Source organism: Drosophila eugracilis, unplaced genomic scaffold (genome assembly GCF_018153835.1).
Source record: "Drosophila eugracilis isolate 14026-0451.02 unplaced genomic scaffold, ASM1815383v1 contig_2154, whole genome shotgun sequence".
Taxonomy (NCBI): domain Eukaryota; kingdom Metazoa; phylum Arthropoda; class Insecta; order Diptera; family Drosophilidae; genus Drosophila; species Drosophila eugracilis.
Genome location: NW_024573038.1, coordinates 2,893,675 through 2,909,397, shown reverse-complemented (window position 1 = coordinate 2,909,397; position 15,723 = coordinate 2,893,675). Strand labels below are relative to the sequence as shown.

Below are 15,723 nucleotides of genomic sequence, written 5' to 3'. Positions count from 1 at the left end.
TAAATGATGAGGGTCGGTTATTCAGCACCCTCAGAAACATTTCAAATGTGTGGCAAACAAATTTATTAAATTTTGCTCAAAATAATTATGTAGTCAAAATGTAACTTTAAGATAACATTTTAATGTATACTTTTTATACATTTTATATATATTTTTAAAAGATAATATCAACACCAATTCAACTTTAAACTAACAGGAATATTGTGATTTTCAAAGCCAAAGTTTAAATAACAGAAGTTGTTTTCATTCTTGTTAGGGCTAACAGAGTTCTTACAATATAAGACTTTACTGCAAAATGTATATGAGCAAAAGTCTTATACAAAAGTTCAAAATTTATAAAGTTATTTTAATGATTCAGAAGAAAGAAAAAAACTAAATCTTTCCTTATACAGATATGGCACGAATATACAATTTCTAAATATCTAATTTTCCATGATCTGGACACCTATGTTAGTATGCAAAGTTTAAGTAGGGAAAGTCTTGTTCACTCTTTTAAAGGTTAACATTGTCTTTACTGTTCCCATTATAAGACATTACAAAATGCAGTAAATAAAAAAAAATTAAATAGTTAAATATTAAAGAGGAATATACGGCATATAATAGCTAATTACATTTGCAAATAATCACCGTTTAAAAATATATAAAAAATAATTTTCCATACTTTGCAAAACGCCTTCCATTCCGAAACACCCATTAACACCCACTAAAACCACCCACGCGATTTGCTTACAAAGCTCTTGAGAGCGCTAAAAAAAGTAGAGTAGTGAATGGAATTTTTCCTCCTTTGGCAACCGAATGCGAACCCACAAGTGGCATCCCATTGGTATCCATCTAATGACATCCAGCAGCTGTCAAACAAGGATGATGACTACGAGTGACTCAATCTTTGACTGACAGCCAACTGAATTCTAAAGCATTTTAATTGCTGTCTCAACTGGCGATGCTGCCTCAGCTTTAGTAGTTCATGGCTTTGGCTTCCCCCCTCCCCTCTGATGCATGCGGAATGAAAGGGCATAAATATGTTGACCTTGCACTCAGTCAGTTAGAAAGTGAAAGTGAAAGGGGCTACCGGCTAAAAAGGCGGGCGAATTTGCATAATTTGCATGGAGCGAGGAGGCAATGCAATTGCACTCAAACCAAGCAAGCAATTTAGTTGTTAGCAAAACTTGATGACAAATTGTGGCCCAGTCGACACCTCAAATCCCAGACCCGCCCACAGCTTTAGCCATATTCCGTATTTTCACCATGCACTTTACCTCAGTCTGTTCGGCGTCTGTGTGGATTTCTGGCTAAAAAGGACGAACGAGGCTAAAGGACGTGGAGGGCAACGACAACGACAACGACAACGGCGACGACGCTGTTGACGACTTTTGCCATTGAGACAGCCAAAGTTTTTATGGCAATTTTCATCAGAGCCAGACACTTGAAGAGGGCTCCATGCTTTTTGTTGGCAGTTGCATGAATATGGGAATTTTAACATAAATTGGAACCAAGTTACACATTTTCTTTTTCTCTCGCATTTCCCCCATAGGCCCGACCCGGAATAAAGTGGAAAAGTTTTCACTAAAAAAAACATGATATGAAATTAAAATGGGACAACTTAAACTAGCTACTGTTAAATGCAGTTAAACGCAGGAATAATTACATTTACCAGAGAAGTCCAAAATAGCAAGTAGTTTGCGGTGTTTTCACAAAAAACTTCAGTTTGAAGTCCAAAAAATAATTCAACTGAATTCTTAAATGGTTTTGCTATGTTAAGCTTTGGAATTTCTATTTAAAAGACTTTCAATTTGTTTTTAGGCCAATTAAGTCAGAAAGTCTAATTAATGGATAACAATATAGTCGAAATTCCTGGAATAATTTACCAAATACGGTAATTCAATTTATCTAAAACTTAATAACATAATATATCAAAAACAAATGCTAACTAAGATTTTAAGTAATTAAATATGCTTAATAAGTTAAGAACAATTGTATACGTTTTAAACCGAACTTCACTTTAGGTTTTGGTTTTGGTTTTCGGTTTGGATTTGGGCTTGGCCTCTCCTCCACCCACAGTTTTCCACACACTAAAGTTAACTTGAAAATGATGTTTCGCCTACATTATAGTACTTGCTAAATTCTTAGCCAGAATAAGAGTAGAAATCTAAAGGATATTGCAATTTCAAAAAATGTTTCCTTAGAGAGTTCCTCAAACAATATTTTAATATGCAGCCGGAATTCCACCCAACACTTTATGACTCAATTAGCATTATTCATGCCCTCGCCACACGAATTGGCCTCTGCCCTTTGGACATCGTTTTTCCTGCCAATGTGTGAAAATTTACCAAAAGAAAACAAACTATCAAGAGCTCAATATGTGTACAGGACACTTGTTTCTGATCCTTTCCTTAGTGAGCTCTGGTAAAGATAAAAAATATGAGTAAATCTCGCAAAATGTCAACAGAGTGCGATGGCAGAGAAAGGAGGGCAAGCCGAATGCACAGATTTCATGCAGCTCAATTTTGCAGGATTTACCGGATCGCCAGGACCTTAAACTCGGAGCCGGACAGGTGTCCTGCCGTATCCATTAGACGACCCTTAGCTGAGCTTTTAAGCAGCATGCCCGGAAGCCTTTCGCCTGACGAGGGGAAAGTTTGAAATCATGGCGATGCAATGTCCAGACTGCACCCTGAAAATTCTATGACCCGATTAAGCATAGTGTGAGGAGTCCGGGTCGATATGTATATGTATGTATGAAGGAGGATGTTGCCTCCGTCATCCATCTATCCGTTGGGCATCCGGCTGTCCTGGTGTCCGGTTGATAGCTCGTCAACTCCGACTGGCATTTGGCTTTCGGTTTCACACTGTGCAGAGCAAATAACATTTTTACAGTCAGTCTTTGATTTGATTTTGAGTGCAAACCTGATGGATACAGATTGGACACTGCCCCACGGCGATGACCCACGGTGGTGTCAGTTGAAGTCACCACTATGCTTGCAACTTTGCGGCAATTTTTATTTACCACTGGCAATCCTTTTTGCCACACTTCTTCTTCGAGGTTCAGTGCATTTTGGGCACAAGTTCAGCTGCCTGCTCCTCGTCCTGCATCAAACTTAATTAAGTTTCTGTCCCGACTTCTCTGTGGCATTGTTTACATGCTAGCCAAATGGCCAAAACTGCATAAAAACTGAAAAATAGAAAAATAAATAAAAGCTGAAAAGTTAAAAGTGTGCAAAAGAGTGCAGTAAATTGTAATGGCTTGCCGAATAGTAAAGTCCCTCGAATAATTAGAGGTGTTTGAATAGTGTTTATAAGTCCGAAGAAGTCGTTGTTCCTAAAAACGTATAAAATTTGTATTTCATAAATGTATTTACTGAAAATATTGTTGTTGTTTATTAAACATAGAAAACTTTTGCTCTTTTCTACATCTAAAAATTGTACAAATTTTTATATAACTAATTCTTCTCTTTAAAATCTCTAAAAAAACTATCTAAATTATAGTTTTCTAGTCTTCTTGCAGTAGATTAAATATAAGTGACTGCTAACAAAATGATTTCATATCGATAATAGGATTCTGATAATATAATAAAATACCTTTTTATTTCCAGCCCGTGTTAAATGCCGTAGAACTCCCATTAAAAATGCACTGCACCGTGAGCTAGATGAATGGAGCCAGGCAAAACTCGGTTAAATAATTATTGTCTGCTTTCGCTTTAAGCACCTTCTAATTGCCTTTGTTAATTTGCGAACATATTTCACTGGGAAGCAGCTTTAAATTCCACAGAGTGAGGAAAACTGTGGGTGGAGGAGAGGCCAAGCCCAAACCCAAACCGAAAACCAAAACCAAAACCTAAACCAAAGCGGACAATGAAGCGCGAGAAGCGGAAACGGAAATTAAGCGACTGCAGTGGGACTGGCTCCAGAGCTCCAGATCCAGTCGCTGGACATCGCCGTCGCTATTGTCGCGTCACTTGCCACGCGGTGGCCATTGTCCAGTCTCCTTTCTCCGCTGGCCATTGTGCACTTGGTTTTTCCGTGGAGACAACGGCAACGTGGAAAAGGATCAAAGGGGCGGATGGAGGCGGTTCCCCGGTCTCCACTATACGGGCCGCCCTGCGTTTGACTGCTGCAAATTGCACTAGGTGGTGGCGCAGTTTGTTTGTCCTCTCTATTGGATGATCTTTTTGCTTTCATCCACTTGAGTGGGTCGAGGATGTACATATTTGCAACAGCGGCTTTAAGACAGCCTCAACTAGTTAAAGTTCTATGAAGCTAGACAGATATACGAGTATGTTAGAGAACAAAAAGACCTCATACAAATTGGTAAGACTAATGGAAATAGAAAGTTTCATTAATATATTTAAACATTTTCGAATTCCTTCCATTCATTTAAATAATAAAAACCCAAATATGATCCAAAAATCGAAATATTTTAGAATAAATATTAAATATTTTTAGAATACATTTACAAGCTCTGACTTGTGCCTTTTTAAAAATTTCTCTATGCTTATAGTGGCAACATTCATTTAATAAAATTACCTGCAGTAGTACCTGAAAATGTGTGGAATATTTCAAAATCAAGGTAAAAAAAGGAAAGCATGATTTTCTCTAATCATACTTAATACATTTATTATCGCCCAGATGCTATTGGAATGGATATTTTGCAAACCCCAAGGACCATAAAATGATCTCGAATTAGGTAAGGGGGAAATCCCATTAGCAGATGTTAGGTTAACAAAGAAATACCTGCAACAGGTAAGGGCATCGACTACCTGTTACCCCCTACACTCCGGTTGTATATAAGGCAGACTGGTCAAGAGGATAGTATCAATCAGCAATTGAATCTTGTCCTAGACACATCTCAGTATTTCTGAAACAACTGTCGAGAACCAGCACTTTCGTACTACAATCATGTTCGACGAGCCAATCTCAAGCTTTGTGTTCACCAACGAGGAGACGACCCAGACCTTCCACCACCAGTGGTTTGCCCAGGGCCAGTTGCACGAGTGTGCCACCTGCTATAGCTCAATCGACGCAGATGAACCGCCTTCCCAGCATTGGCTGCGTGGAGGAGAAGCTTCCCAGGGACTGCAGCTCACCAAGCAGCAACAAGCTGTTCTCGACATCATCGAAGCTCGCCAGATTGAAACCTTCTTCTTCTGTGACGAGAGCTCCAAAGACAAGGTGGACCACTTTATGGGTGAGACCTGTGCTAGGGGTATCCCTGAATTGCTCCGCTGGATGTTCCAGAACAACACCGTGGCCGTGGAGTTTAATCTGGCCTGTTACGTGAATGCGATGGACCAGGTGTTGATCTTCCAGAGTGGTTCACTGAAGGTGGATCACCACTACGACGTTGACGAGTCTGTGGGCGTGGTATATGAGATGCTGATGCAGAGAATCGAGAACTACTTGAACTGCAGCAGTGAGTATGGGATGGCCGAGTGCAGCATAACCAGGGTGAAGGTCCAGATCAAGAGGATTCGGGTGGACGCTGAAAGTCAGCCTGCGGAATCAGCTTTCTTCGCCCTGCCCCTACAGCTGAAACAGGAGGAGGGTCTAGCCACCACAACCAGTCCTTCAACCAGCGAATCTGAGTTGGCCAGCCTGCGCTCCGCCTACCTGAAGCACTTCCGCGAATGCAATGGATACTTCCCGCCCAACATGAGGGTCAATCTCTACGGACTGCAACAGTGCAAAACCACCAAGGAGCTGTATGTGGTGCCCTACCACATCAGCGAAACCCTCCAGCAGCTGCCCAACAAGAACTTCCTCATCCTGAACAACATCATGGGACAGTTCCAGCGTCTCCACGAGCTCTCCACGCCCGTTAAGTCAATCGAGAGGGACCACACCAGCTCACCCCTGAAAGACCTTCACTGCCGGAGGTGTCGCACCCAGTTCTCGAGGAGCAGCAAGCTGCACATCCACCAGAAGCTGCGCTGCGGCCAGGACTTCTCAGTGGACAGCATGCACGCGGATATAGTTGAGATCTATGAACAGTGCCTGCCCATCTCAAGGAACGTTTTCCAGCACGCCTGCTACGGTATCACCAAGCCCAAGAACGTGATGCGGAAGGGTCAGTTTGTGCCCATCGAGTGCGACTGGCGCAGCGAGAGCTCCGTGAAGGTGCAACACGGCCCCTGTGTGGTCATTAGCAACGCCCAACACAGTAGTCCCTGTAAATTTTATTAAATAAAAAATAATTATTAAGCACCAAGTCAATTCTTTTTTTAACTGTGGCGGTAGACATATTTAGAGGCTAACTTTATTTATCTTTAAATATTTATAGCTGATAATAAAACAAGGCTAGCAAATGTTTCGGAGTTAGGTTTCCATTCCAATTCAATACGAATTATCTTTGACTTCTTCAATCGCATATCAGGGAAATAATTATATTTACAATAATAGTATTATTTATTTTTTGAATGTTCGACTTACGTCCCAAAAATTTGTAGTAGGGTACGTGTCTAACCAAACCCAAGAAAAAAGCACTACTACACCAGCATAACTATATACTCTCAGTTAATAGACGTTTATAATCATTTTATGATTTCGAGAAGAACTGACGGTACTTGAAATAAGGAGACAAACTTTTAAAGTTTTTTTGATATTCATTTATTAAGTGAAGAATCAGTAAACATTAAAACAAGAGGAAACGCTATAGTCGAGTACCGCGACTATAAGATTCCCGTTACTGTTTTACACAATTTTAAAATATTCATTTTGCTACTGGAAATTCCCCAAGCGCCACCTATTGTCGGAGGAAGCATGTTGAGTAACTGATAGTGACGTCACTGCCCATGGGAGGCCTTATAACCTAAATTTCTTCATAAATAGCGAAATAATGTTCCGATTTGAAAAATCATTGGTAAATCTATAGATATTAACAGAAATAAGTTATACAAGGTAAAACGAAGGCATTCATAATATTATTATAGACGCCACAGTCTTCCGCGGTTTGTGACTGTTAAAAAGGGCATAGTCGGATGAAAACTCGTGGGAAGTTGCAGTGGCATCTCTAAAATACATATTCCTAAGCCTAACTTTCTAGATCTTTTAGTTCCTGAGATTTTTGCATTTTTGGTTTTTCGGGTTTTGTAGGCGTGGCTAGGTGGAAAAGAAACAATTCGCATTTGGGGCATCATAAAAATCTACTTGCTTAATCCGAACTTTCTATCACTTATAGTTACCGAGATATCAGGTTTTCTTGAAAATGCGAAAAACCGTCTTTTGAGCTTGGTGGGCGTATGGATGGGTGTGGCCAGATAATAGTACAATTAAAAGATGCGCCGGCATCCAAAGTTTATACATACTGAATTTCAACTTTCTAACTCTAATAGTTCCCGAGATTTCAGCGATTTTAGTTTTTCGCGATTTGTGGGCGTGGCAGGAAGCTGAAATAAACTTGCGCTGTCCGGAGACCTCACGAATCTTCATGCTTAATCTCAACTTTGTATCTGCTGTAGTTCCTGAGATCTCAGCGTTCATACGGACGGATGGACGGACGGACGGACAGACGGACATGGCTCAATCGACTTCGCTATTGATCCTGGTCAAGAATATATATATTTTACAGAGTCGAAAACGAGTAACGGGTATAAATACCTTTACATCACATTGTACAAAAATGAAAAAAGTAAATAAACCAATACAGATTACATAAAAAAGGTTACATATATGGAAATATCAGAATTATTGACTCCTAATTGTGTTGGCAAAACCTTTTATTTTGATATACATTTGTAAACAACTAATAACGAAAAAGATGAGTTTAAAGCTTTGATCTACCCAAGCTTTCGATCCGCTCTCGCTCGCCTATCTCTTATATTCCATTATCTTTGTAAGCAAAGCGAACGAAAAGCTTAGGCCTTAAGGGTAGCAAATTCGTTGTTCTTTATTCTTCTTTAAATTTACTATGTGCATAGAAAAAATGAAGTTGATCAAAAAGTTGGTCCCTTTCAAAGCAATCGCAAAAGAACTTCTTCTTTTTCGACTGAGAAAGGGCCATTTTTGCCTCCAGTATATTAATTAACATTTTTTTTAATCACACCTATATTTTTAGCTTACGCACTTGTGCACTGGCACCGTAATCTTTGCAAATTTTAAGCTTTTACGCTTATAGTTAGCGAGAATATCAACAGTAGGCGTACAAAATTAATAAAACAAAAACGATATAAAATCGGAGAGATATGCAGTCGTATCCATTAAAAAACAAGAGGAAACGCTATAGTCGAGTGCCGCGACCATAAGATACCCGTTACTGTTTTACAAAATTTTAAAATATTATTTTGCTAGTGGAAATTCACAAGGCGCCAACTATTTTCAGAGGAAGTATGTTGAGTATGCTTATAGTGACGTCACTGCCCATGTGAGGCCTTATAACCTTAATTTCTTCATAAATAGCGAAATAATGTTCCGATTTGAAAAATCTTTGGTAAATCGATAGATATTAACAAAAATAAGTTATACAAGGTCAAACGAAGGCATTCATAATAATATTATAGACGCCACAGTTTTCCGCGGTTTGTGGGCGTCAGAGTAGGCGTGGCCGGATGCAACTTCGTGGAAAGTTGCAAAGGCATATCCTAAATACGTGATCTTAAACAAAATTATGTAGCTCTTATAGTTTTTGAGATTTTTGCATTTTTGGTTGTTCAGGTTTTGTGGGCGTTAGAGTGGGCGTGGCTTGATCGAAAAAAAACAATTCGCATTGGGAGCATAATAAAAACCCACATGATGAATCCGAACTTTCTATCTTTTATAGTTACCGAGATATCAGCTTTTCTAGAAAATCCGAAAACCGTCTTTTGAGCCTTGTGGGCGTATGGGTGGGTGTGGCCGGATAGTAGTACCACTATAAGATGCGCTGCCAATTAAAGATTATAATTTTTGAATTTCAACTTTCTAACTGCAATAGTTCCTGAGATTTCAGCAATTTTAGTTTTTTGCGATTTGTGGGCGTTAGAGTGGGCGTGTCAGGATGCTGTAATAAACTTGCGCTGTCCCGGGACCTCAAGAATCTTCATGCTTAATCTCAACTTTGTATCTGCTATAGTTCCTGAGATCTCAGCGTTCATACGGACGGACGGACGGACAGACGGACATGGCTCAATCGACTTCGCTATTGATCCTGATCAAGAATATATATACTTTATAGGGTCGCAAAAGCTTCCTTCTATCTGTTACATACTTTTCAACGAATCTAGTATACCCTTTTACTCTACGAGTAACGGGTATAAATACATCTAGTCATATGCAGTTTATTAGTTTAAATATCCCTCAGAAGAATTAATAGTATCTATCTGATGATCAAAACTATAGGCATTCTTCATTTATTTATTTATTTATTTCATTTATGGCATTTGCCCGTTGAATTACAAAAGTAATAAATAAAAAACAAAAAGTTTATCTTCTCAATCATTAATCAATTTCTTTTCGGCAAATGAAATGGTATTTACTATCGCACTCCTTGCTTATCATAAAGCCATTTAAAATGGCTACACAGTTTTGAGTTTCTGACAAGATGCTGGGAAGTCCTGGTCTGAGTAGTGAAACTTGAACTCTTGACGGGAAAGAGAAGTAAAGTTTCTTCTCTGGGACATATTTGATACCCAGCCAGTATTCAAACCCTTCCTTGAGTTCGAAAGCTATGGCATCAAAGTCCACCTCTCGTTGAATGTTCGCTAAAAGTCCTCCAAACTCTCGACATACATTTTGAGCAGTACTCCAATTTTCCTTTTTATTATGTTCGATAAGAAAGAGCCCCGAGCCGATCCGCTCGAACTTTGGTGGGACTTTTGGAAGACTCGAGAGTGATTCCTGTATGGAAATCCCCGAGCCGATCCGCTTGAAATTTGGTGGGACTTTTGGAAGATTCGAGAGTGATTCCTGTATGGAAATCAGAAGAGTGGACGGAGAGCAGCAAGGCAGAATGCACCGCACTGATTTGGGGCATCCATCAGTTTACACGGTGAAGGTGTATTAATCTGTGATTTTGCATTTCCGTGTAGATTGAATATGACAATAGCAATCAAGAAATAAAATCCAAACTTAAACATTTTAAAATCGTAGCACAACTGCGGACTGAAGTTTCCCAAGAACTGATTCTGATTGTATTCGCTAGCTCCCAAGAAGCCCATAAAACTTTGGTGAGCCCCTATCATTACACTAGAATAGTCTAGAACGTTTTAATTCTTATCGAGTACACTTTATTGCGGTTATACTGAGAGAAACGGATGTGAGTAGTACAGTTTACATAAATTTGGGTGACCACTATCTTTGCAACAAGGGGTATATTTATAAAATTGATTTTAGTACATAAAGTAGCTGTAATTCATTTTGAAAAGCTTTTCCACCACAGTTAAAAAAAGAATTGACTTGGTGCTTAATAATTATTTTTTATTTAATAAAATTTACAGGGACTACTGTGTTGGGCGTTGCTAATGACCACACAGGGGCCGTGTTGCACCTTCACGGAGCTCTCGCTGCGCCAGTCGCACTCGATGGGCACAAACTGACCCTTCCGCATCACGGTCTTGGGCTTGGTGATACCGTAGCAAGCGTGCTGAAAGACGTTCCTTGATATGGGCAGGCACTGTTCATAGATCTCGACTATGTCCGCGTGCATGCTGTCCACTGAGAAGTCCTGGCCGCAGCGCAACTTCTGGTGGATGTGCAGCTTGCTGCTCCTCGAAAACTGGGTGCGGCACCTCCGGCAGTGAAGGTCCTTCAGGGGTGAGCTGGTGTGGTCCCTCTCGATGGACTTGACGGGCGTGGAGAGCTCGTGGAGACGCTGGAACTGTCCCATGATGTTGTTCAGGATGAGGAAGTTCTTGTTGGGCAGCTGCTGGAGGGTTTCGCTGATGTGGTAGGGCACCACATACAGCTCCTTGGTGGTTTTGCACTGTTGCAGTCCGTAGAGATTGACCCTCATGTTGGGCGGGAAGTATCCATTGCATTCGCGGAAGTGCTTCAGGTAGGCGGAGCGCAGGCTGGCCAACTCAGATTCGCTGGTTGAAGGACTGGTTGTGGTGGCTAGACCCTCCTCCTGTTTCAGCTGTAGGGGCAGGGCGAAGAAAGCTGATTCCGCAGGCTGACTCTCAGCGTCCACCCGAATCCTCTTGATCTGGACCTTCACCCTGGTTATGCTGCACTCGGCCATCCCATACTCACTGCTGCAGTTCAAGTAGTTCTCGATTCTCTGCATCAGCATCTCATATACCACGCCCACAGACTCGTCAACGTCGTAGTGGTGATCCACCTTCAGTGAACCACTCTGGAAGATCAACACCTGGTCCATCGCATTCACGTAACAGGCCAGATTAAACTCCACGGCCACGGTGTTGTTCTGGAACATCCAGCGGAGCAATTCAGGGATACCCCTAGCACAGGTCTCACCCATAAAGTGGTCGACCTTGTCTTTGGAGCTCTCGTCGCAGAAGAAGAAGGTTTCAATCTGGCGAGCTTCGATGATGTCCAGGACAGCTTGTTGCTGCTTGGTGAGCTGCAGTCCCTGGGAAGCTTCTCCCCCACGCAGCCAATGCTGGGAAGGCGGCTCATCTGCGTCGATTGAACTGTAGCAGGTGGCACACTCGTGCAACTGGCCCTGGGCAAACCACTGGTGGTGGAAGGTCTGGGTCGTCTCCTCGTTGGTGAACACAAAGCTTGAGATTGGCTCGTCGAACATGATTGTAGTACGAAAGTGCTGGTTCTCGACAGTTGTTTCAGAAATACTGAGATGTGTCTAGGACAAGATTCAATTGCTGATTGTTACTATCCTCTTGACCAGTCTGCCTTATATACAACCGGAGTGTAGAGGGTAACAGGTAGTCGATGCCCTTACCTGTTGCAGGTATTTATTTATGTGGGATAACATCTGCATATGGTAATCCCTTTTACCTAATCCATGATCTATTTTGGGAATCTTAAGGTGTGCTAAATAACCGGACCAGCAACACCTGCGTAATCATAAAATTAAATAAGCTAAGGAGAATGCGGGACTTTCGCTCAATCCTTATTTTCTAGGCAATGAGTTGCTATAAACTGAAATGCTTGTCGTATGAGATAGTTTGGTTATTAAACAGAAGGAATTAAGGAAATATACTCAAAACAAATTCCGAATAAATTATAAAATTTACAGTATTTCTAACAGCTTTAGTGGCGAAGAGGTATTAACAATAGTGTGTGACCAATTTTTCAATGTTTCCACAGAAATGCAGAATGCATAAGAAAGCAAAGTGGAGAAAAAACGCTATCCATTAAGTTCCCACACGACTCACCGCAAGCCAATTATTTCGGTTTTATTCGCGTGGAAAAAAGCCAAATAAAGAAAAGAAAAAATGAGAAACTTAGATGGAAATGTAAAAAAAAGAGCAATATTTCTCCTCTGGAGTCTGCGGTTCTGAAATAATCTTTACATATTGTTGCACTTTTAAACACAATTTCACAATATAACTTTACTTTATCAATTACATTTGTATGGCATTGTATACTACGATTGCTTTATACTGACTTAAAGGGTCATAAAAGGTATGATGTAATTAATAAAGACCAATTACCTCGAATATAAACTTTTAATGAAATTCCTGATAAGTTCTAAAGCAGTAAATCCGAAATAAAAAAAATAAAAACTTTAAAATTTATATAAGGGCGATCATGAATGAAATGGAAAAGAATAAAGAGTGAGGCAAAAATTATTTAATAGTCAGGGCAGCATCAGAACGCACTTCTCTTGGGGACAAACTCAAGTGTCACAACACGTAAGTCAACACGTGGAAATTGGATTATTAGAGCGGCGCGTGTGTACACATGGCACAATGGCAGACGAGGGAGCCGGCAAATTGGACTGGAAGTACACCAGGACGACGACCAATGTCGATTGGGTAACCAACGAGGCACAAAACAAGCATCCTAGGAATGCCAGCCCATTAAAAATTCAACAGGGATCCAGAGGACCAACAAGAAGAAGAAGAAGTCAAGGAATGCGCTTTAAGAGTAATCCATAATTTAGTGAGGAGGTGCCAAAGCTTAACAATTAAATTGTCTTTGAAAAAACATAAATTTGCACAATATATTGACATAGATATTGAGAAGGTGAAGTTTATTTAAAAGTTTTTAAATCCTTCACCCACAGAAGTTAAGACTTGGCATATAACCATTTGTAATATCTAAGATTTATTTATACTCGTACTATAAAATTAGTTGTATTAAAAGCCGAATAACGCCTTTTTTTTTAAGGAAATTCGATAAATGCTAACAAATTTTAAAGGTGTTTTTACTCTTTGACTCTTCATATTATGAAAAATTATACTAACATTTTCTCAATTTTCTTTCCCAAACGGCCAGGAAAGTGTGTTATTTAAATTATTTTGTTGCTAGAAATTCAGATCAATGTAAAAATGATTGCCAATCATGGAACTTTATACTACCTTTTTTAATCCTATATCCATTTTTTGGGTCGAAGTTGTTGTTATTTATACCATTTTGATTGAATTTTTGTTTATTTCCGACCTTTAAACCTTAAAATATTTATTTGGCTTTTATTAGTGTTTTTCTCAGCCCATTATTAAAAACCTTAAAATGACATCAATACCAAATCGATTTTAAACCTTATAAAAGGAAGTAATATTGCTTATAATTTGTATCAGAGCCGTAGAAAACCTTATGCCCCAACTTGTGAACTTTCAGAGGCATATTCAACTCATAAAAACCACCCAATCCGAGTTACGGCTAGACATTGGACATTGTTTTGATTGTCCAGACGGCAATCGCAAGGACAGCAAGTGCAGAAAATGAGCGGCCATCCAGGACCTTGGAAGCTTTAAGTTTAAAGCCATTTCTCAAAGTGTCGAGACTGTCAAATCGCATATCGCAAATCGATTTTTCCTTTTCTCGGTTATGTTTCGGTTATAAATTACACAGCGAAATGACATGTCGTCCCTCGTCAAAATCGCCGACGCTTTATAAATCGTGTGCAATTTACGACTGGCCATTTTTTGTGTGTGGAACTCATTATAGCCGTCACGCCCTAATCCCGAAGCGTTGTAATAATAATTCAAATGCGGCGGCACATTAGTTCCGCCATTTTGAGCAGCCAGTGTACAATAAACGATGAACCAACAGGTTGTGACAAGTGGATTTGTTTCGGGTCTGGGGGCCATTTACAAAATTGTAGACACTCTATAAATGTCGGCGAAAGTTATTAAATGGGTATTTCCCATTGTGGCACTGGGAAATAAAATACTCCCTCCAGAGAAGTGAAAGCTTGAAATGGTTTTATGATTTTCGTTTCTTTTAAAACTTATTTATTTAAAAAATACATACATCTTAAGATGTTAAGTTAAGTGGGATATATTCATTGTTAAGTACTTAAATAAGAGTAATTCCAAGTAATTTCTTAGCTTTTAATCCAGTTATTATTCGAAGTGCAGGAAAGAATGATTGATAGTCAAGTTAGAAGTTGTTGGTTGGAGGAAGGCGAAAGGAGGCCTAACTCGGAAGACATGAGCCCATAAAACGTTTTCGGCAAAATGTTCATCAAGTAGCCATACAATAAATAATAGAACAGTCAGAAACATTTGATGGAGAACCATAAAAATGCAGCTCACCCAAAAAAAAACAGCAAAGCAGCTCCAGCTCATTCAAATTGTAGCCATGTACACATAAAGAGCAGACAAAAGACATAAAGTAAATGAAGCGCCTCACAAAATGCAGACTTCGGATGTGGCAAGAGGAGTAGAGGCAACTCCCAGACGATGTGACGAGTGTTTCCATTCTATTTCCATTTGCACATTCCCGTAACTCAGTTGCCATTCAAAGAACGAAGGCAGAGCCAGTCGAAATCGAAATCAATTGTTACATACAATGAAAACAGTTTTCCTTCACAATAAATGCTTACCGCACGCATTGGGATATTTAAGGCGATGTACACTTGGAAAATGTTTCTTAGTTGGGAAATTTTTAAGAAAAAACATTAACTTCGTGACGTATAAGAAAAATTCTATACATTTCTTCTAAAAAATCATGTTTGTCTATTGCATATATTATATACCAAACACTAAACCTGGATTTGATTCAAAGAAAAAATCTGTTACTGTATCGTATACCTCAGTGTTGATACAAGAAATCTCTCACCGAGCAAAGGGAGCTGCTGCTTTAGTATAAGAATTATCACTTAAGCAAGATGCCAGGACCCAATCTTTCAGGACCTTCTGCCTGACAGCAGTAGAACAATGGACGGCTGGTAGAGTGAATCGAATGCGAATAGAATCACCGACTGACAAGTTGTCTAGATAAGGTTTGGCACCAATCGCGACTTGGCAGTGCCTAACCTTGAAATGTTCGACTTCAAAATGGTTATTATGTCTGGATTGCCAGGGGGTATACGAGATGTCATGACAATTGTGCACGGTTCTGTGTCTCAATCAGTGCTTTCTCAATGAACAAGCTCTGAGCTTATTGATTTCGATTTCATTGATTCAAAGTAAGCGATTTAATAAGCTTATTTTCCTGTTTTTTCACTTAATCCAATTTTTCAGCAATCTTACTTAAAGATTTATACACATTTTACACATTCCAAATATTAACAACCTTTCTTGTCAATTTTAGTACACCAGTTCGTGGCTAAAAAACCAGAGGATTTCTCGGTTTTCACAAAAGCCAAATGGACAATAAGTCCATCCAACCATCGGATTCCTTCAGCTCCATTTTCATGAATTCAGATTGCGAGCAGTGATGCAA

The 15,723-nt window shown here is 39.7% G+C and overlaps 2 protein-coding genes across 2 annotated transcripts; one reads left to right on the top strand and one right to left on the bottom strand.

The window, feature by feature from the left end:
- The first annotated feature begins 4,825 nt into the window (after positions 1-4,825).
- On the top strand, positions 4,826-6,188 carry LOC108108450 (protein terminus-like). Its single transcript, XM_017216503.1, has one exon. It carries the CDS (start codon positions 4,894-4,896, stop codon positions 6,175-6,177), a length of 1,284 nt encoding a protein of 427 aa, XP_017071992.1. The 5' UTR covers positions 4,826-4,893; the 3' UTR covers positions 6,178-6,188.
- Positions 6,189-10,229: 4,041 nt separating this feature from the next.
- LOC108108444 (protein terminus) lies at positions 10,230-11,739 on the bottom strand. Its single transcript, XM_017216498.2, has one exon. The coding sequence runs from the start codon at positions 11,669-11,671 to the stop codon at positions 10,388-10,390; it is 1,284 nt and encodes a 427-aa protein (XP_017071987.1). The 5' UTR covers positions 11,672-11,739; the 3' UTR covers positions 10,230-10,387.
- Between the last annotated feature and the right edge of the window lie 3,984 nt (positions 11,740-15,723).

Bases quoted from the DNA above. Each gene is read 5' to 3' on its own strand.
- LOC108108444 (XM_017216498.2), bottom strand. From the start codon at position 11,671: ATGTTCGACGAGCCAATCTCAAGCTTTGTGTTCACCAACGAGGAGACG.
- LOC108108450 (XM_017216503.1), top strand. From the start codon at position 4,894: ATGTTCGACGAGCCAATCTCAAGCTTTGTGTTCACCAACGAGGAGACG.